Below are 20,649 nucleotides of genomic sequence, written 5' to 3'. Positions count from 1 at the left end.
AGGAACACAAACTAGAAACAAATTAGGTTTGTTCAGAGGACTTTCCCGATGGCTGCAATCTTTCTTTCCTAAATTTAATTTAGTGATCTAGCTGTTAGTGGCTTTGAGTCTCATTCCCAACCCACTGAGCCATTTTGTTGCCTGAAACTAGAGTCCTGGTGACCCATAGCTAAGCAAGTTAGAAAAAGTACAGTGAACACGGGCTTTGCCCTCATCATCATTGAAATGTATATTTGACTGTCATGGAGTGATGGGCCATTGTCAAGATAAGTGTGCTTATTTCTTACATCGCTGCTGGAGGACATTTTGTCTTTGGTGCCGAAATGTTTTTTTGCCAAGGTTTACGTGGGGGACAATTAGAAGAACAAGACATACATTATTTAACTTTGGAAAGCAAGAGCTCTTTTAAAAAACCACGTAGGAGAGTGTTTGATGTTACTATAAGAGGTTTCCCTCTCATTGAACTGAACAGCAGGTCTCTGGCAGTGTCAAGGTTTTATTTATTTAATTCAGCATAGAATATAATAATTACACAGTGTGCAGCTGGATGGGATTCAGATCCATTTAATTCTTCTTCTTAAAGACTTGATGGCACACCTGGTCTTCGCATGTCAGCTCCTACAACATTAAAACCATTGGTAAGCACAGACAATTCCCTTCCAGACTCGCAGAGAAAACAGCTAAGCCACAGCATTAATGGTGGGGCTGGGCTATTAAAAGGGAAAGAGCAGCGTATTTTATATAACCAATCAGCCAGCAAGCACTACAGGTTGCAGTAAATTAGATTCTGACACTTGAATTGACTTTTACAAAGGATAAAAATGGGGAAATGCATAGGAATTGCTCTGTAACTGTGGGACGTTGCATTGTCTATTATTAACCAACATACTGTAATTTATTAAACTCACTGAAGCAACAAGGAAATTGCAAAAGGAGAGAAGGAAAAGCTTTAAAGGTAACAGGAGTTAAGTATAACACTTTGTCAATTGGTTTCCCAACAAAATGTGGATCTTTTCTCAGAATGTTAAACCAACCCTAACAAATCCAGTCAATGAGATTACTAGCCAATTCTGAAGTTGTTTCATAACAATATAAAACAGGTCTGGCACAGAGCAGGATAAGATTCTGGTTTCTGCAGGGATGAAATCAACCCAATGGTAATTTTATACATCTTATTGACCTTCTTTTGCTAAAAGTGAAGCCAGAATTTTATGATTGTGAAAAGAATAGAAATGAGTAGGTAGTTTCCTATTGTAAATCTGTGAAATTAATCCCTCATCCCTTTAGACTGGCTCCTCAGAGTTTGCAAACAGTCGGTTTTGTATTAAAGTGAGCTATGCAGGCTTTGATAGTGACAATGTAAACAGAGGTAGAATGTTGCAAAAAATAGCAGTGGGATTTTTTAATTATAAACATAATTTGCAAAGGTGTTTAGTTTTTTAAAAATAATTTTGGATTCTTTTCTTTTTTCAGTTAAGTTCATATGGATAAGCTACTACCCTGTGGTTCTTCCTCTGTAAAATGGGGATAATAATCTATCGTGCAAAGCTGTTATCAGGGTGAAAGGGAAAGTCCCACAAGCTAATGAATCATATGACTTACACTCCATGGCCCTCATTTTTAAATTAATAATTTAATTTAATTTAATTTCTAATATCATCTCCTTCACCCCTGCGGTTTGGAGAAAATTGTGATGTGTCATGAGGTACTGCAATGTTGATGAAGGCTGCCAAATTCTGTTTTTATACGGAATCCATCAGCAGATTTTTCAGTCCACCTGTGATAAAACTTTGACTAAGGGACTAACTGGAATCTGGTGAGTGTCCACCATTTAGCATTGTTAAGCGTTTGTGGGTGCCTTGACTCCCCTAAATTCCTGTGTCTAGTGGGCATTGGATTATTAAGATGGACTATTAAGATGGGCTGCCAGACGCTGAATTTAACAGTGTCAAAATACAGGCCAAAGCAGTTTTTCTGTGCTCAGGAAAACACCTGGGAGAAAAGCTATTATGGAGAACAAAAGAAAGGTAAGGGGTGATTAACAAAGCAGATACTCTGTGCCGGAGGGTAGATGAGTGCAAGCCCCTCCATCCACTGTGAGACAAAGTGTCAGTCTGTTAAACACAGCAAGCTAAGCATAGGGACAAAAAGCCATGTTTGATCTCTTTGGATCCAGCAGTGGGAGAAACAGAATCCTCCAGGAGCGTAATGCACCATAGGCTCAGGTTGTATGTGTGTAAATAAGCCATATATCATAAAGACACCACAGTTTCCACTGTCCCTCATTTCCAAAGGAAACACAAACACTAGGTAAGTGTCTGGAGTACAGAAATCTTGGACCACTCAGAGATTGGGGTGACATGTAACAGAAGAGCCCTGCTGGATCAGACCAAAGGATAATCGAATGCTGCCATATTAAACTACTGTACTAGGACCATATCAAGCTACTAGAACTTATTGGAATGTACTGGAACTCAAGCGATCTGGTTACAAGGTTTGCTGAATCTGGATTCCAGAGGATGTTTCAAATGTTTTAGGGATCAGGGTGAAAAAGTGCCGCTTCTAAACTTGCTCTGGAATGGAACAGAATAGTGGGACTTAGAGGGATGCAGAAGGGCAGCCTTCAGGTGGGTGATTCAGAATTCTACCTAAGAGGTTTGCAAACCTAAAATAACTTTGGATTCTGGGCAAGGACTAAAAATGTATACATTTGGGAGGTAACACTAAACATAGTTGTTTAGAGCAGTGATGGGGGAACTAAGGCTTGAAGCCAAATGTGGCACCACCAGGACTATATCTATCTATCATCTATCTATCATCTATCTATCTATCTATCTATCTATCTATCTATCTATCTATCTATCTATCTATCATCTATCTATCTATCTATCTATCTATCTATCTATCTATCTATCTATCATCTCTATCATCTATCTATCTATCTATCTATCTATCTATCTATCATCTATCTATCATCTATCTATCTATCTATCTATCTATCGATCTATCTATCTATCTATCCCTCAGGAATCCCCTGAGTCCATAACTCCTTTTCATCCCCTTCCCTTCATCCCAGACCACACTTCCAATTAGCTTGGCTTTGCACTTCCTTGAGTGTTTTTGCCTGGCTAGTGTCACTGGCTAGTATCAGTGTCCTTGGACTCTGATAATGCTTCTTGTTTGCCTGGATGGAGAACTGAGGTGTGTGTGTGTGTGTGTGTGTGTGTGTGTGTGTGTGTGTGTGTAAAAAGCCTACTGTGAAAAGATAAAATTAACATTTGCTGCTCCACGAGCTTTTGCTTCCCAGCCCCTAGCAGTGGCATATGGCCCCCAGAAGGTTTTCATATAAGGGTATTTGCCCCTTCAGCTGGAAAAAGCCCCCATTGCACTAATTTTCAATTAAATGTGTTTAGAACGGGGATAAGGAAAGTGTTTGAGAAAATTATTAACTCATCAATCCATCCTGTTCTACATGGAGAAGATGTGCAAAACCATGAGGGATTATGCAGCTAGATCCATATCAGAGGAAGTAAACATGCAGGTTCATTTCCAAAAGCTATGTGTGTTTGTCTGCTGAAGATCTCCATCTCCTTTGCCTGTTCATTTAGTTCACGGAGGCTTGTGCCCATAAAGAGCTTTGAAAACTGAACTGAAATTCTTTGGTTCACCCAAGTCTGCCTGTTCACTTTCCCAATTGTTCTTTCGAGTCCTCTTAATATGTAAACTCTCATTTATTTTTTCCATACTTCACTGACTGCTTATTTTCTTTACAGGCCCCTATAGCCCCACTGAAGCTTACTACATGTCAGGCTTGGACTTCATTTACTAACCCAGCTGTATGAACTCAGCTTTTCCAGTGGCACTAAATTATACGCTTTAGAGATTGTATATACCGGGTGCCTGATGGTTATTCTGAGAGCAATTTTCTGACCTGCTTTTCTGCATCATTCTTCTTACAACCCCCCAAGAACATCTTTTCTGTAGGTAAATAATACTCCAGATAGCTTCAAATTAGGCGGAGGCAAATATATGCCTTTGTTCATTATGGCAATGATATGCTAGGAAGGGAAGCCAGGCTCAGAATAGTCAACATGGGCAGTGGCTCTCTGGGGTTCCCGGCCACCTAGAGACACCAGGGCTTGAACCTGGGACCTGCTGCATGCAAAGCTACAGCCCTTTCCCCAAGTTACTGAATTTTCCTGCAGTACTGCTATTGGTATATCTTTCATGAATGATTTCGGCTCTTACCAGATGCAGATTGTCTCCTTCAATCCAGTGTTTCCAGCCTCTGTTATTCTTTTCGCCTTTCTGGACACAGATTAGTTTATCACCATCCCAGGTCACCAGCGTCTGCAGGGATCAAATGATAAAGTTCAGCAACATGGTAGAAACGTTTGAGGCTAACAACATATCAGAATAAACTGGAGTCAGGGTGACATAATGGCAGCACAGAGTTGGTCGGGGTGGGAGGTGGGGAGAGGGAACACATAACAAGCAAATACCACCCCCCTCCCCTCTCTCCCAGCTCCCCAAATTTAAGTAGAAAGCCTATAGTGTCACTAAAAGTGTTTTATGTTTTCAATTCCCGGCTATTTCTCCTGACACAATGATCCATAATATACGCACAAAAGAAGATAATTAAATAAAGTGAATTTATGACGGGATTTGTCTCCAGAAAGGGGAGCACAGATATGAAATTTGCATTAGTCTGTTCTCCCTCAGAAGAAAGCCACAAACGCACTGTAAAGCACAGCAGCAGGAAAAGCCGTGGATCATTTTAACTGCTACAACATTAATACACATGCACACACACTTCTGTTGTGGATGCGGAGGGCATATTGGGAGGGAAGAGATTGTTCACAGCAGCTTGGATTCAAAGCCTTTGCATATGAGCATCTTCTAATATGTAAATGGTCCCCAAATTTATTTTCAGGCTAACCAAAACAGGTTTTTACTGCTAGAATAACGCTGGGGGGGGCCTCAGAAAGGAAATGGAAGGAAGGGAGGGTGGGTGGAGTCAACCTTATCATGGTCAAACTACCATGAAAGACAGTTCTCTGTGTGCAAACAAGAGGACTCTTGGAACCACTCCTCAGCTGGAAGTGCAATAAGAAGAATGGGGATGCCCTGATCACAGCTACTATAGTAGTGCAGGCACACACCAGAGGAGATATTTGAATTATAGTCTCTTTCTTCCTTTCTTTCATTTGAGTGCTGCTTCACTACAATTGTGATCGGGAGAAAAATATGACCTCTGTACATTCTGTAGCTGTCTGGCAACATCCCACATTCTCTGCACTGAAAAGAACAGATTGCAAAAGAACAGCTCTCTTTAAAAATAAATAATTCCTGAGCCTCCTGCAAAAACAGCAGTGTGTCGGTGGGGGAATATCGGGCAGAAATCATCTTGATAAGAAATCAGATAGAATTATAAAAGAAATAAGATGCTTTTTCTACTCTCCGTCAGATAACAACAGTGACGATGGGAGAAAATTGAGGTTATTGAAAGTTCAGGGAAGAGGCAGTTTTCTACCCGAGACAGGACTGGTAAAGGATAGCTTTGACAGAGGTATAAGGAGCATGCTGTGATGTCAGGGCATGAAAAGGTCACAGATAATAGGAAAGATGTTGGCTATGAGCAGCATACTCCTCCACATTATCTTGGGGAGGGGAGAGGAAATGATTTGGCTATTGTAATGCTTGCCATTCTGTTTTAGCTCTGTAGATACCAAACGGTGTAGGCACAGATTAGGTTACAATCAGGAATAAAACGTAATCCAAATGGGGGAGAGGGAAGCTACCCTCTGAAAAGCAGCTATATGGGAAACAAGACCTTGGCTGGAGAGCTCCTTCACAGAGAGCTCAATTCAATGGATGGGAATGGATTGAAATAAAAATTGCCTCAGAATCAGACCAATATTTTCTGAGAGACAGATCAATGTAATTATCTTCCCTCAAGGGAAATCCTGAGAGTCCCCCCCCCCCCGAAGAGTGGCCAGATCTTACTGTCGGGAAAACAGTAACAACAACAACAAAACACAGGAACAACTTTTCCATAATAGCAATATGAGGCATATTGAGGCAGCTGCCTCAGGCTGTGGAATCAGTGGGACTCCCTGCCTTGCCCCTGCCACCACCTGAGAAGTGAGGAGAGGTGATGATGGATGCTTCTGGCATCTCACGGAACTCTTGTGATCCTGGCAAGTGAGGCTTTAGAGGGAATGTTAGGGCAGCAGGGCGGCAGCACACTCCCATTTCACCTCAGGTGGCAAAACTAGATGTTCCATCCCTGCATATAAGGTCAATATGGGCATAACTATCTCACAGCTTGGTAAATGATGAATAAACCTATGGGCATTTCTATTATTGTTGTTGTTGTTGTTGTTATTAACATTATTATTAACCAGTTACAATTTTGACAGCACTGCTTGTCTTCCATATTATAATTTTCTCCTCAGAACCAGAAGCAATGGAGGAACTCGGGAGAACTTTGGGTGAAGACATCCTCTTCTCACTCTAAAACTGTGCAAATGTGACTTGAAACACAGGGGGTGGGTGTGTTTGACCTCACTGGATTTTAAGCCACTAACGTGAACATACACATACTCTCCAGCTGTGGAATGGCCTTTCCTATTCAGGAAAGGCCATTGGAGTCCACTAGACAGGAAAGCATATAAAAGTCTTCCTATCTGAGCAAGAGCATTCATGCATGAGCCACAAGGTTTTTTGGCTTTTGATGTGCAGGCCCCTCAACTTTCTGGCTCAGCACCTGGCTCACAGTTCTGGCCCACCATTGTCTATGATGTAGCCCTAACTAGGACACAGCTTGCATCAGGCTCACTTGACTCCTGGGACTCAGCTATACAGCTGCAAATAAAATGTTTTAAGTGTGTTTTAATTGTGATATACAATGTGACACTAGATGACAATGGTGAGCCTTATGGAAAATTCAATGCATTTTTAAAAATGCTTTTTAAAAAAGCATTTTCAGAATGGTTTTTATGTGTGTATAGACTCCACTCTGGTTAAAAAGTTCTCCAGAAACAGGGAGCGACAGGGGGCAAAAATAAACCTACATGAAAAAAATGTGCCGCCACAGGTAGAATGGTCATATGCAGTAGCTCAGCAGTTGCTTCCACCAGAAAGCAGGATTTGCTTTAGCCTGTGGGGAGTCTGGAGGAGCCAGTGGGGGATATATAAGTATCAGGTAGAACCATGAGGAGTTGAAAAAATAATTCTGTCTTGCTGTCAATGAGCTGAAAAACTGTCATGATTTACATATGGAATAAATAGTTGCAATAGAAAAACATCCACGTTTTGAAATGCAAATAGCGGCTTCTTTATAAATAAACATTTCTTTAACATTTATAATTTGCTTTCAACCTGTTTTCTTGAATGTCAGGTGCTGGTGTTGACTGCTGTGTAAATGGAAAGCAAATCATAAGTTTCTACCTTCACCACACGGTCATCAAGCCCCTTGGTGTGCTCTTCAAATTCCTCTCCTACGGTGTAATTCACTTCATAGTTCCTGAAAGTGCTCAGTGTTTTCGTCTTGAAATGGTTTCCCTCTTGAATAATTTCTTTCGTTTGTGTCAGGTGGTTTGCAATCTTTCTCGTAGCAAGGCCAATGCCTGCAGACACACCAATAAATATGTTAACAATGGGTCTGATTAACTTCAAACATACATTTATAAACAGTAATGTGTGCCCAATAGGACTTTCTGCTTTTGGGGTGTGTGTGTGGAGTATTACATCCTGGGCCGTATGATACTGCCGGTATACAACTATCACATTCCATCAGCATAAGGATTACTGTTTACATAATGGAACTTTCCAGGCCTTCTTTCCCCATGTGTAGCCCATCTGCTCTGGAGGGTTGGAGAGTCCCCATAACAGGTTTAGAGGGTGCAAAGGGGGAGAAGGGGGGGAAGGTTCTTTTGCACAAGTGGCAATCCTTGTGCTGATGGAATACATTACAGCTGTAACTCGGAAGTCAAATGGAATCCGTTCCAGAAGTCTGTTCGACTTCCAAAATGTTTGGAAACCAAGGCGTGGCTTCTGGTTGGCTGCAAGAAGTTCCTGCAGCCATTCGGAAGCCACGGGACCTGCTTCAGATGTTCAGGTTCCAAAGAACGTTCGCAAACACTCACTTCCGGATTTGTGGCGTTTGGGAGCCAAACCATTTGACTCGCAAGGCGTTCATCAACTAAGGTACACCTTTACTTAGCACTGCTGTGGAAAGTTCACTCATCTGAATTGCACTTGTGCACAAGTTTAACTGTTTAGCCGGATTGTAATCTAAGGCAGTCCTCACTTATCAAGAAGTAACTCACTTTGGCAGAAAGCTGGTAGATAGATTAGATAGATATAGATATAGATGATATAGATATAGATATAGATATAGATATAGATATAGATATAGATATAGATATAGATATAGATATAGATATAGATATAGATATAGATATACCGTAGATATAGATATAGATATATCAGGCTTCCTCAACCTTTGGCCTACAACTCCCATGATAGCTAGCAGGTCCAGTGGTCAGGGATGATGGGAATTGTAGTCTTAAAACATCTGGAGGGCCGAGGTTGAGGAAGCCTGGATTAGATGATTACCGTAGATCTAGATATAGATCTAGATCTAGATATAGATATATTTAGGGTGGTATTCAACTAAATTTTACTTGGAGTAGACCAATTAAAAGTAATGAACATGATTGTGTTAGGTCTATTGATTTCTGCTTTGAGTAAAACTTAGTTGAATACCATCCTCAGTGACTAACAGTGTAACTCTAAGTATGTCTACTCAGAAGTAAGGCCTGTTGAATTCAATGGGACTTATTCCTAGGTCTCTATAGGACTTTTTCTACACCGCAGCTGTTCAGTGTTTTTTTCTATTTTTATTTGACTAGCAATCTTGGCCATTGGACTGCTGGCTTGTGGCCAGATTCACTTCATGAGCAAATATCGCCACGGAACAGGGTGTCCTGACTGCTGAGATGCTGCAGGGACACCCTGGCAGGATGACAGGCGGTAGTATAAACATTTAAGATCTAGGTACAACATGCTGCTTACATCACTGAAACATGGTCTCAGTGACTGGTGGGGAGTGGGGGGTCAGAAGTCCCTCTTGTACTTAGGAAAAATAGTGTGGCTAATGATCCATAAGTTCAATTAAAACAACCTTCCTTGCCTGAACAATCCACCCTCAACAATTTATGATGCAGATCAGGAGTTAAAATACAGGGACAACTGTGGCACATTTAGGGCCACTTTTCTGCTGTTAATGCAGAGATGGCCTAGCTGGGGAGGGGGAGATATTTTCCAGTGGCACCAGCTGTCTTTCAGCTTGTTGATTATGGCACCAAATTGGGAGCACAGAGAGCTTCTTATAAATGTTACCATACAAGATTCCAGCTGCACACTTTCCTAGGAGCAAGACTTAGTCATCCTTACCTTACTACTCAGTAGATGTGCATAGGATTGTACTACAAAGTAGGTTTTCTGACCCATTTGCAGTTTAGGTCAGTGCAAATCACCTGTGCCTTTCAGCTATAGAATGCCTGTTCAATGATCTCTCATATATAGCATAGGTGTTGAAATATGACTGACAAATTCTTTTGTACGGGAGAAAGAGAAAAGAAAACCTTCAAAGAGAAAAGTTTGAGATAAAACGTACTTGCTAGGAAGCATATTCCACTGTATTCACTGGGCTTACTTCAAAATATATCTGCTTAGAAATGGCTTGCTATAAAGGCAAAAGTTAATGTTGAATTAAATCTTATTCATTTATTTTTAAATTAAATGTAGAACAAAGTATCCCACCAATTCAAAATTCTTATTTTTATATTTACCTAAAGCAACCATGTAACCTTCGAAGTTGTCATTGGATACCATCACCCACGTTCCAGTGTAATCAACAGGCATTGCGGCTAGGATTTAAATCCAGGGATGGCTCAGATATGGAACTTGGAAAGGAGAAAGAGCTTACTGTAATTCTGTCCTTTTTATATTTCTTTGGGTGAAGTTTACAGCTTCCACGATAATAAAGTCTAAGGGTCAGCGAGATAACCTAAACCGAACTTTCCCTTCATTACCAAGGTTCAAGAGGACAAGGCAGAGGCAGCAAACAGATTTCTGAGGTTAGAAGTCAGAGAGAAAATGATGTTGCAATGACCTTTGTAAAATATAAAAGAAGAGTAGAAAAACATTGATGGGAGCACAGCTCTGGAAGATGGACTGCATAATATCAAGTTATATGAACCTGATTGTGTGTATGTGTGTGCTTATTCAGAATTTCCTTAACTCCTGTTTACATTCTGTGGATGTTCTGGATGTATGAAAAATCCAACATTTACTTTTAATAGAAATGTTCATGATGCTGTGCAGAAAGCAGAAAGAAAGACACACAAATCACATAAAGGACAAGAAAAGATCTTCTGCGAGTAAAAGGCTGATTGTAACAAAGGCACAACCAGCCATTCCCTGCCTGTTTTGAGCTCCAAGTCACCACTTGTGCAAATGTTTAATGCTGGGATAGTCAGTGTGATGCCCTCCAGATGTTGTCAGACATGGTAGGAAATTAAAAGGCTGGTTCCTGCCTGGGAATGATGAGAGCATTGATGCTGCCTGCTACTGCCACCACCAAACAGCAACTTGTCCGTCACATCCCTCCAATGTAGGAGGTGGTCCATTCCTTCTCCAGGGCAGCTGGGGAAATGAACTAGTAGGAGGGACGAAAGAGGCACCTGTACTGTTGGGCCCTAGCAGGGTATTTAGGCTCCAGCAGCTGTCCAGGGAGCCCAGGTGCTGAAATAGACCCTACTACTGCAAACCACTGAGCCTTGGGCTTGCCGATCAAAAGGTTGGCAGTTCAAATTCCCGCAATGGGGTGAGCTCCCGTTGCTCGGTCCCTGCTCCTGCCAACCTAGCAGTTTGAAAGCACACCAAAAAGTGCAAGTAGATTAATAGGTACCACTCCGCTTGGAAGGTAAACGGCGTTTCTGTGCACTGCTCTGGTTTGTCTGAAGTGGCTTAGTCATGCTGGCCACATGACCCAGAAAAACTGTCAGTGGAGTGGACAAATGCCAGCTCCCTCAACCTGTAAAGCGAGATGAGCGCCACAACCCCAGAGTCGTTCACGACTGAACTTAAATGTCAGGGGTCCCTTTACCTTTCTTTACTGCTCACCAGCACCAATCCTATGACATTATGGTCCAGACTGAAATAGCAACTGCAATTATTGAAAAGCTAGATACAAATATATTGATTGTATTTCCATTCTGCTTTCCACTAAAGTGAATCCCAATACAGCTTACAAGCGATAAATAAAAACAGCTGCAGCACTGAACACCAGCTGCTGCAATGCCTGGGCCATTATGAGCTGACCCCACTAAGTCGGGTAATAAAATTAGGAAATCCACAAGAAAACAATTATAAGTAATTGTAGTCTATACGAAAAGATGAACAAAACAGAGCTAAAAAGTAGTCTAAAAGTTGCTGCCTTCATCCATACTCCACCACACCTGCTATCTCAAATATCAGTTACTCTACTCAATTCAAGGAAATACACTGCCCCACACAACTCTGCCTGGCACACTGCTGACTTATGACTGAAAATCTCTTGCTTCACTTGTTTATAAATTTGTGATTCCTCCGCTAGGCTTTTATGGACCCCTGTGTGAGTAGCTTGCGGTTCCTTTGGTGTGATAATGTTGGTGTTGTGGCTAGTGATCCACATAAACACAAGGTGTAATATTTGAATTTTAATGTCTCATGCATCTAGTCTTGTTCTTTACAACTCTGTAGTCAAGGAAGCTGGCCAAGTGACCCAATATCACATGTTCAGGTGATTTCTTGCCAAGTTGCTTTCCTTATTACTAGAATAGCTCCATCCAACAGCACAGCCCTGGAAGCATTTGCTTTGTCACTTTACAGCGGGGCTCAGTAGCTTCCTTTCGGATGGAGATACCGCTGAGGTCAGCTTCAGGTTTCGTTAAATTGACTCCTTGCTATCACAGGTCTCCAGGTACAATGCTATTTTCTTTCTGCTTGCAGCTGCAGACATACCGAAGGAGGGCAGGGGGAACTTATATCATAAGATGCAGGCACTTGTCAGAAGGTCTCTGATAACAAATTGTAACATACTAAAAGCAATACGGGAAGCTACTTTCATGGCATTTTGAAGTTAGCGAAGAGGCAGGAGAACTTAATAAACCCCTGTGTTACTTCTGATTTCATTGAAACTAAGTGATACTTGAGAATGAATCCCATGACATTATGTGGAATTGCCCTGCTTTCCTCAGTGGCTTAAAGAAATATTTGGCCCTGCTAACCAAAAGATCTGTTGCCAAATACACAGAAAGCATAGAAAGTGGAGTTGAATCTCACCCTCTGAAGTCAGAGGAAATGTGGCTTTCTCCTGCTGTCCCACCCTTTCTCCATCCTAAATCCAGAGATTCCCTATGCAGCTGGTATAGCTTTTCTGTTCAGATTTTCAAAGCATAGGGAATCTCCAGATCTAGAAAGCACAAAGTGTGGGAGAGCAATAGTTGGAGGATGCTGCTGCATGGACCAGGGGTAATGAAAAGGAGGCGTGGGGGTTCGGAATCCACGTTAAGTTGAGATATGGGTGGCCCTCTGTCGTATTTATTAATGTCAGTGGGGCTACTCTGAGTAAAACTCAGTTGCATATCACCCATGTGAAAGCTGGGCAAACTGGATATGCTCAGCAAAGGGAAAGTTAAAGAGACACATCAGTATTTACACATACACGAAAACACGAAGCATCATTGCATATTTTACAAGCAAATTAACAAGTCAGAAAAATACCCTGACAATTAAGATTAGCAAGAAAGTGGGACAAAGCCAATTGAAATGGAGGGATTTAAAAGCACAGCCTGATGAAATTCTGGCAAGGATGCTTTTGGGACAACGCTTTCTACTTTTGCAAAAAGGTTTGTACTATCCCAGAGTCCCATTCCAGTTTTTATTTTGCAGTTAGTTTCCTCACAAGTGAATTGCAAATTTTCATAAAGGGATTTTCTTCATTCATACCCTGTATGTAATTGTTCTTAATTGCTAATTTGTAGCTGGTTTCCTTCGAGGTGTGTGGGTTTCTTTTTCTTTCGTTTTTCAAAAAGATGAGCTCTATTTCAGGAATTCCCTACACATGTATTTACTCAACACTAGCACCAGCTCCTTTGTGCCTTCTGAGGCATGGGTATAATTAGAAGCATTGCATTATATTCCACCAAAAAACAATGCAAATAGAGAATTACTGAGAATATGGAGTATTGACTTTAACAGACGGTTCTGCTGAGATTTTACAGCGAAGGGTTGCAAGGGCCTATGAAGAGACACCGCAGCTCAAGGGTCAATACTATGATAGGCAATAATGCCTCCATCAGATTCAAAAGTCAGTCTAAATTGCACAGACCCCCACAGACTCCAGAGGCTCTGTCATTGCAGGTGCTGCTAACACAATATTATTTCAGGGCTCCACTGGAAATACTTTATTTTGCAGGTCATTGATCCAACAGAGTCCTAGTGGTGTGTTGGGGCAATGAACTGACAACTAAAATGATCTGTGGAGTTGGTGCGGTCACAGGTTCACTTGCTACAAGACCTCCTTTGGCATTTTTGATAGAAAGCTCTTGCTGGGAAGCCCTTTCTAAGTGGGGAAAAATAATTATTGCTGTGCATTTGTCTATATATGCTTACAAAGTTGCAGTGGGCAAGTTCCAGTCATTTCACTGAGTTTCATATATGCTCTGCATTTAGGATCTTCCTGTTACTCTTTAGACTGTCAAGAAGAAGAAGAAGAAGAAGAAGAAGAAGAAGAAGAAGAAGAAGAAGAAGAAGCCGCCGCCTGGAAGCAAATTTGCTATTTTGTTGGTGATGATTCATTAATTCCTGCTTAACTTCCTCACAGGGAACTCTTATTGATGTCAATGGGACCTATCTATGTAGAAAAACTGCATGCTGGGCCCTGTGGTTCTTTTGCTTTTTCTAAGCACGGTGTTAAAATTTAACTCCAAATTCATAGTTTATTCTACTTCAGAGTCAGATATAGTTATCTCAGTATAGTAAATCATTGTTCATTAGATAGAGAAGGAGCACAGTGTCTGCACACAAGCACAGCTGGTGTGGTGGTGCTGTTCCTCAGCCCTCCTGACAACAGGGTCACTATGCTTCCTGGGCAGGGAAGGAGTGAGGTTGGGGCTAGGTGAGCATTCTGGCAGAACCAACCTGCACCCCCTGCCAGTGTGTCCACGCAGCCCCAGCCTTGCCACCTTCCTTCCTTCCTTTCCCCTGGAGCATATCAGCTGTGGAGCAGAGGCATTGATCCTGTGGGGTGCAGAGTGCTTGTCTGCAAGTGTGCCTTCCCTACAGAGAAGCTGAATGTGAAGGAAGACCTTGCAGCATTGAACCCTCCATTCTCATTGTAGGAATGATCGCTGGGTCCGGAGCATACTCCCCACCCGCAGGAAGCCTCAGTCTGCCTGCACGCGTGACCTTGGGGTGCGGGGCACACTCCCCCTCACAGACAAAGCCACAGCTGTCTGAACATCATGCCCTCTGTCTAACCTTTTGCGGTCTCAGTAGTCTGCGGTACCCTGTCCGTAACCTTTTCCTCTGAGACCTTTTGTCTCCTTCGTCATAGACTGTGCAAGGGGGAAATGACGTGGTGTAATCAGGTGCCAAAATAACTTTGTACCACCCCACGAGCTCGGGACTGGAAGATGTGTAAAGGTCACGGCCCAAAATGTATCTGCCGGGGTTTGCATATTGTGTCAATAAAAGGAGCCTCCACAGAGCTGGCCGGCAGCTTGCTTGCAGCTCACCTGTGTGCAGCTCACCTGCATTATCAACTCCTGCCTCATGTCCTTCACTTCACTTCACTCATGGGGGAAGCAGAGATGCCGTATCCCCCTCCCCACTCCCATCTGGCCCCCAGGACAGATCAGTGAAGCTGCGCATAGCCCTAATGTACAGTATCACCTCCCAACCCTTGTCCGCCCTCAAAGCTGGTTGCATGCAACAAGAGCAATGTGCAAACAGGCCATGAGCAGCTGAGCAACCTGTGCACATTTGAAAAAGAACAACTGGTGGAGAACGAGCGAACTTAACAGCGGCAGCTGGAAAAAGAAGGCGATTGTTGTCTGGACAGCAGATTCAGGCTTCAGCTTTAAGTTCTGCCAGTCTGGCATATTTTCCTGAGTGCTTGAGCCCCCTTTAAAAGAGAAAGCATAAAAATCCATTTTGAAATCAATCTTTTGAAAATAAAATGGCTGGCTTCCTGCCACCAGCGGCTGCTAACTCATCTGATCAATGCTTCTGTGTCTCCAGTCAATTCCTTGCCATCCTTTCCCCATTGCCATTAATCCCTCTCTTGCTGACTTCAAACTTCATTCTCATGTAATACTTGGGAGGAAACAGAAGTAAAACTCAAATGAAGCAGTGCATCATTTGAGGAAAGGAAGATGCCATTTAAAAATAAATTGCATGTCCTGGAAATGACAGAGAGCAGGAATGAATAGCCCATCGGTCAGTTATGGTTACGGATAACATGGTTGTCCTGTCTGCACCTGTCTGTGTAGAAGAGGCGTCGTGATGGTTAGACAAAGGTGTTGCAACCACCACCAGTTTTTTTTTATGACTCGTGTTTGCAAAACCTGGAGTACTGACGGGGTTTATTAGCAGTGGTGCAGTTAGGTAATTTTAGACTCTGGACTTCGTTGTCTTCCTCTCCCTTAAGATTGTAATGTGTTACTTGGCTTACTTAAAAATGTGGCAAGCCAGCATTGCTACATCCTCCTGCTCATTCTGGGTGAATTCTGCCCTTTCCTGGTGGCACAACCATTCTTTCGTTCTTAATGATAGGCCTAGGTAGCATGCAGCCTCTTTCTCTCATTGGGTCCTTCCAATTTTTTCAATATTTTGTTGAAATTGTGTTTTCAGATCATGCCAACAGTGGGGAACTGAGGAATCAAAGGCACGTTGTGCATTGCCATGGATCTGCATGTTGCACCGAGAGATGATCAAAGAGACTCCTTTGGGAGGAAGGAGGGGATAGAATCTTAATAAGTAAAATGGAAGAGACAGTTGTAAAAACCCCCACAGTCTTCTTGTGGGTTTGTACTGGCTTGATTCCTTGGCCAGACTGCCTCCAGATTAATATCTGATGCCACCATTGATAAATCCAAATAGAAACATCAAGCTATCATGCACCGTTTGGATTCCCCAGCCCTTTGCAGAAATCAGACATTAATATCTATATTGTTCTAATTGTATTTATTCTGTGGCAAAGTTTTCTAATTGCTGCTGCCAGTTTCTATCTTCATCAGATAAAGGTTACAATATTCAGACATTGAACTGCACTATTGATGGATTGCTTTTGAACGGGAAGATTCCATAGAAAGCAATATGGTTCTTTCACCCTTCTCCTACCTCTATGACAAGCATAATTTAACTAAAAGGATATATATGCCATTAAGCTTTCTCATGCCTGACCAATGAGAATGCTGTAATGTCATTTATTACCAGTTCCCATCCATTACAGGAGCGTTTTGGAGAATGGATTTTGTCAAACGCTTTGCAGAAAAGTATTGCCTAAAAAAAAAAACACCCACAAAAAAACTCATCGGGAAATCATAGTAAAAGTGCAGTAACATTCTAGACTTCTGTGGATGTATTTTATATAAATAATATCTATTGGTATAAAATACACTGGCATAAGCTGAAAATACTATACTTTTTTTTTTTTTTACAATGATCCTATGCCAGCCTCCCCCAAACTGATATCCTTCAGATGTTTTGGACTACAACTCTCAGCATCTCATACCAATAGTCATGCTGGCCGGGATGAATTGGAACTGGGAGATCTGCAGGGCAGCAATCTGCCCAAGTCAGCCATATACTCTGGTCTCTGCAAACATACCTCACAATAGTAGTCTGCATGAGGTTGTAAATGGCTTATGAACTCAGCTTCCTCCCATTGCAACCTAGCAGAATGAACCCCCATCGTTCTGCCCGGACACTGAGGTCCAGTGCCGGGGGCCTTCTGGGGGTTCCCTCACTGCAAGAAGCCAAGTTACAGGGAACTAGACAGAGGGCCTTCTTGGTTGTGGCACCCACCCTGTGGAATGCCCTCCCACCAGATGTCAAAAAGAACAACAACTACCAGACTTTTAGAAGACTTCTGAAGGCAGCCCTGTTTAGGGAAGCTTTTAATGTTTAATAGACATTAATTTTAATTTTCTGCTGGAAGCTGCCCAGAGTGGCTGAGGAAACCCAGCCAGATGGGTGGGGTATAAATAAACTATTATTATTATTATTATTAAACCATCATCATGCTCTGACCTAAAAGGCCAACAAGTCAAGAGAGATGTCTAGCCCTTTTTACATGCTCAGATTATGTAGAATCCACACTTGTGGAGGTCTTGTGCCAACCCCAAACCCATGTAGTAGACTCAGCGCATATCTCCTCCAGCATGCGTATGAATTGGGAGTGTGTGCAGGTTTGTCTGCACAATCCTGCTTCCAGTTGTTCATGCAGAGCCTACTTGCACACATCTGTACAAATGTAGAGTCCAGCCAATGTGCCTAGGTCACAATAAAATGCATAGTGGATATGGCATGAGGGTGACAGTCTCCTCTGTTGCCCTGCATGCATGGATTGCAAATAAGTTCTGAAAAGACACATGCATTTGGGAATCTGCTGTTCTGGGGTTCTTGAGAGGGTGCCCTCCGTATGTTCACCTGTACATACCTAGGTCTTTTGAAACCTTACAATGAACATGCATAGGTTGGGATTGTGGCTTGCTGCTGAAATACCTAACCTTCCCATGTGCATTCGCTGTGACTGGTGCCCGCACACTATATATTTAAAGCAGATTTAGTGTGCATTTAAAGTCCATGGCTTTCCCCAAAGAATCCCAGGTTTGTTAAGGGTGTTCAGGATTTTTCCTCTATGAGGGTTAAACTACAGTCCTCAGATTCTTTGGCCATGTGCATTAAATGTGCTTTAAACATATGGTGTGACTGTGAGAGGCTCATGTGTAAAGGGCAATTACTACCATGATTCCAGAATTAATTGTACTACTCGTGTCTAGTAATGAAAACACTACATCTAAAGTGTTGTGGCCATGTCTGGGCATTGCTGCTCCAAAAGGATGGTGCAGCTGTAAACAAATGGGGATCATTGATGATAAATTGGAAATGCTACATCAATGCCTTGATTCTTATTTCTGAAATGTGAACACTATCCAATAAAAGCCGTACCATTAAGGATAATGGAACCTAGCGTGGAGAAGACAATATGTTCACACACCACTTAAACCAGCTCTGAATAGATCCATCTGGACGGCTTCCAGGTTCTGCAGCTGTGATTTGAAGATGGGAAATGGACAGGGATGAATGGGTAACTGGCACATATATCCCAATCCCTATTGATCAGGAATTGTTCCTCAATCGTGGCTTTGTGCCCTGTGATGAGGAACAGTTGGGACCGCTTTGACCATCTCTCAGCAGCACCTGCAAAAGGAAATAAGAACAGTGCTGGCAATATGCTGGTGAACACTCTTGTTCACCCCTCCCATGCTGCCAGGTTTTTGTTTTTATGTTCCGTGAATTCTCCATGAATCTGAAGCACTATGTTTAGCTTTGGAGCATACAGAACAACATCCAAGTGTTTTTTCCATGCACCTTCCCCAGAGGGATCCTAGGAGTCAATCCTCAGTGACTGACACACATATTTTCACCCAAATTGGCTCTAATCAGCACAAAGGTTGAACAGAATCAGTAGATAAAAGTCACCCTTTCATGCTGATTGGGTGGCTCTAAGCAGTGGCGGAGCTTCATGCTCTGGCACGGGGGGGGGGGCAGAGAGCAGGCGGGGGGGGTGGCCGGCGTGCATCCCGGGGGGGTGGCACATGTCCTGGGGGCATGGCATGCTGCCTGCGGGGCCGTGGCGCCCAGCACGGGCGGTGGAGGGCAGCCGCGATGGCACCCCACCAGGATCGCACTCCCCCTGCAGTCCTCTTCTTCCGTCAGTGGCTCTAAGCCACTGGAAATAGTGACGCGCCTGGGACCCTGCTGCAAAAATAGTAATAGGTCTTTGACTTCTCACAACCCCACAACTTCCCACCTCTATCCTGGACACTGGCCTGCCTTTTCTGTGGCATGAGCAAACCCACATTGGTCCTTCAAAGATGTATCCTCCCATCTCTAAGCCTGTAAATCCTGTTCATGCACATAGATCAGGCATAGGCAAACTGGGCCCTCCAGATGTTTTGAGACTACAATTCCTGACCACTGGTCACCACTAGGGGTGATGGGAGTTGTAGTCCCAAAACATCTGGCCAAGTTTGCCTATGCCTGACATAGATACATTCATTTATGTCCACACAGAGAGGGGAAATGGGGGTCATGGTCACTGGCAATGTCCCTGCTGCTGCATATTCTTGGATCTTGTTTCCATGAAATGTATGCACATAAAACTGAACATGTGCAGCCTCCTTTGTGCATGACATTGGAAGATGGGCAATACAAACAGGAGCCAATGCCCATTTGGCTATACATGTATAGGCACCATGCAAGCGTAAGCCTAGAATGCACAGCGGGCAGAAGTGGTGCCAGCAGGTGTGACACCAATTAGTCCTCGCCGTGTGTTTATTGCCTGTATAAAAGGTTCCAACAGTTGCTTCAAAGCAAAACATGGCCACAGCGATGATTCTCTTTTTGCTGCTACATTAACCAGAGTTTCTCTTTGCTGGACATGCTTTTTAATAGGTTGAAATGAATTCAGCACAATTACTTTAGTGGAAGGAAGGTCAAAACTACAACTTAAGCTGGCAATCGCTTCACCTTGAATATCATCATTAAATGCTGCAATCAGTGTTGCCGGTGTCAAAGGGCAAAAAAAAAAAAAAATGTGGAGGAAAGCAAAGGAGTGCTCTAAATGATCCTGGGTCTCTTTTATGTCGCCAATCAGATTGGAAAGTCATTCATTCCTTTGTAGGTTTAAGCCGCTATCTTTCTTTGAATCCTGCTGCACCTTCCTCATGCCCAGTGAGTAAAGGTTAAGTTGCTACGTGGCAGCTCAACGATCTCAGACGCTATTTCATTATTCGCAAGCCTCTGCAATGGTTCTTAGCGAAGGTGTGCCCTGTGTTGATAGAGAGGGCTTGTGCAACAAGTTCAGCTACTATGCAAAGATAACCACCCACCCATCAGGTGATTTAAAGTGATCCTCATAAATTGAGAAATTTCCTGTGTTGTGCTATGCCATGGTTTGGCAGGAGAGGAACGAACCATGTATGATCCTTCCTCCTCTGCCGCCCCTTACACATTCTGTTTAACTGATTGCTTCTTGCCTTCCAGAAACTATACTTGGGCCTTTCACCCAAATAGGAAAACTATGGGTCAGATTCAATGAACTAGTCCTACCAGTGGAAGCCTGCACAAGGACTTGTGCTTGTTTAACAGAGATTTCCCTCCCTCTCCTCCCATGTTGCCAGCCAAAGTGGCTCAGAGTGGCGTTGGGATTGGAGAACAGCATGCAGTGGGAGGAGAGGCCAGATCATTCCATCAGGCAAGCAGAAATGGTTTGTGGATTGTGCCTGCTCTACAAAACAGAAC

The 20,649-nt window shown here is 42.8% G+C and overlaps 1 protein-coding gene across 1 annotated transcript; it reads right to left on the bottom strand.

Annotated features, from left to right (window-relative positions):
- Window positions 1–478: 478 nt before the first annotated feature.
- Window positions 479–10,018, bottom strand: RBP2 (retinol binding protein 2). The gene is made up of 4 exons (XM_028731034.2): window positions 9,861–10,018; window positions 7,453–7,631; window positions 4,249–4,350; window positions 479–618 (listed from the first exon to the last, which is right to left on the bottom strand). Exons 1-4 carry the CDS (start codon window positions 9,931–9,933, stop codon window positions 565–567), a joined length of 408 nt encoding a protein of 135 aa, XP_028586867.2. The 5' UTR covers window positions 9,934–10,018; the 3' UTR covers window positions 479–564.
- Window positions 10,019–20,649: the final 10,631 nt, after the last annotated feature.

The sequence above is a fragment of the Podarcis muralis genome, chromosome 6 (genome assembly GCF_964188315.1).
Source record: "Podarcis muralis chromosome 6, rPodMur119.hap1.1, whole genome shotgun sequence".
Classification (NCBI taxonomy): Eukaryota; Metazoa; Chordata; class Lepidosauria; order Squamata; family Lacertidae; genus Podarcis; species Podarcis muralis.
This window is presented reverse-complemented; position numbering and strand designations above follow the sequence as displayed.

Coding starts and splice junctions, on each gene's coding strand:
- RBP2 (XM_028731034.2), bottom strand. CDS start 9,933: ATGCCTGTTGATTACACTGGAACGTGGGTGATGGTATCCAATGACAAC. Junction 4,351..7,452: donor TTGATGACCGTGTGGTGAAG/GTAGAAACTTAT, acceptor TGATCCCTGCAG/ACGCTGGTGACCTGGGATGG. Junction 619..4,248: donor AAGGAGACAATCTGCATCTG/GTAAGAGCCGAA, acceptor TTAATGTTGTAG/GAGCTGACATGCGAAGACCA.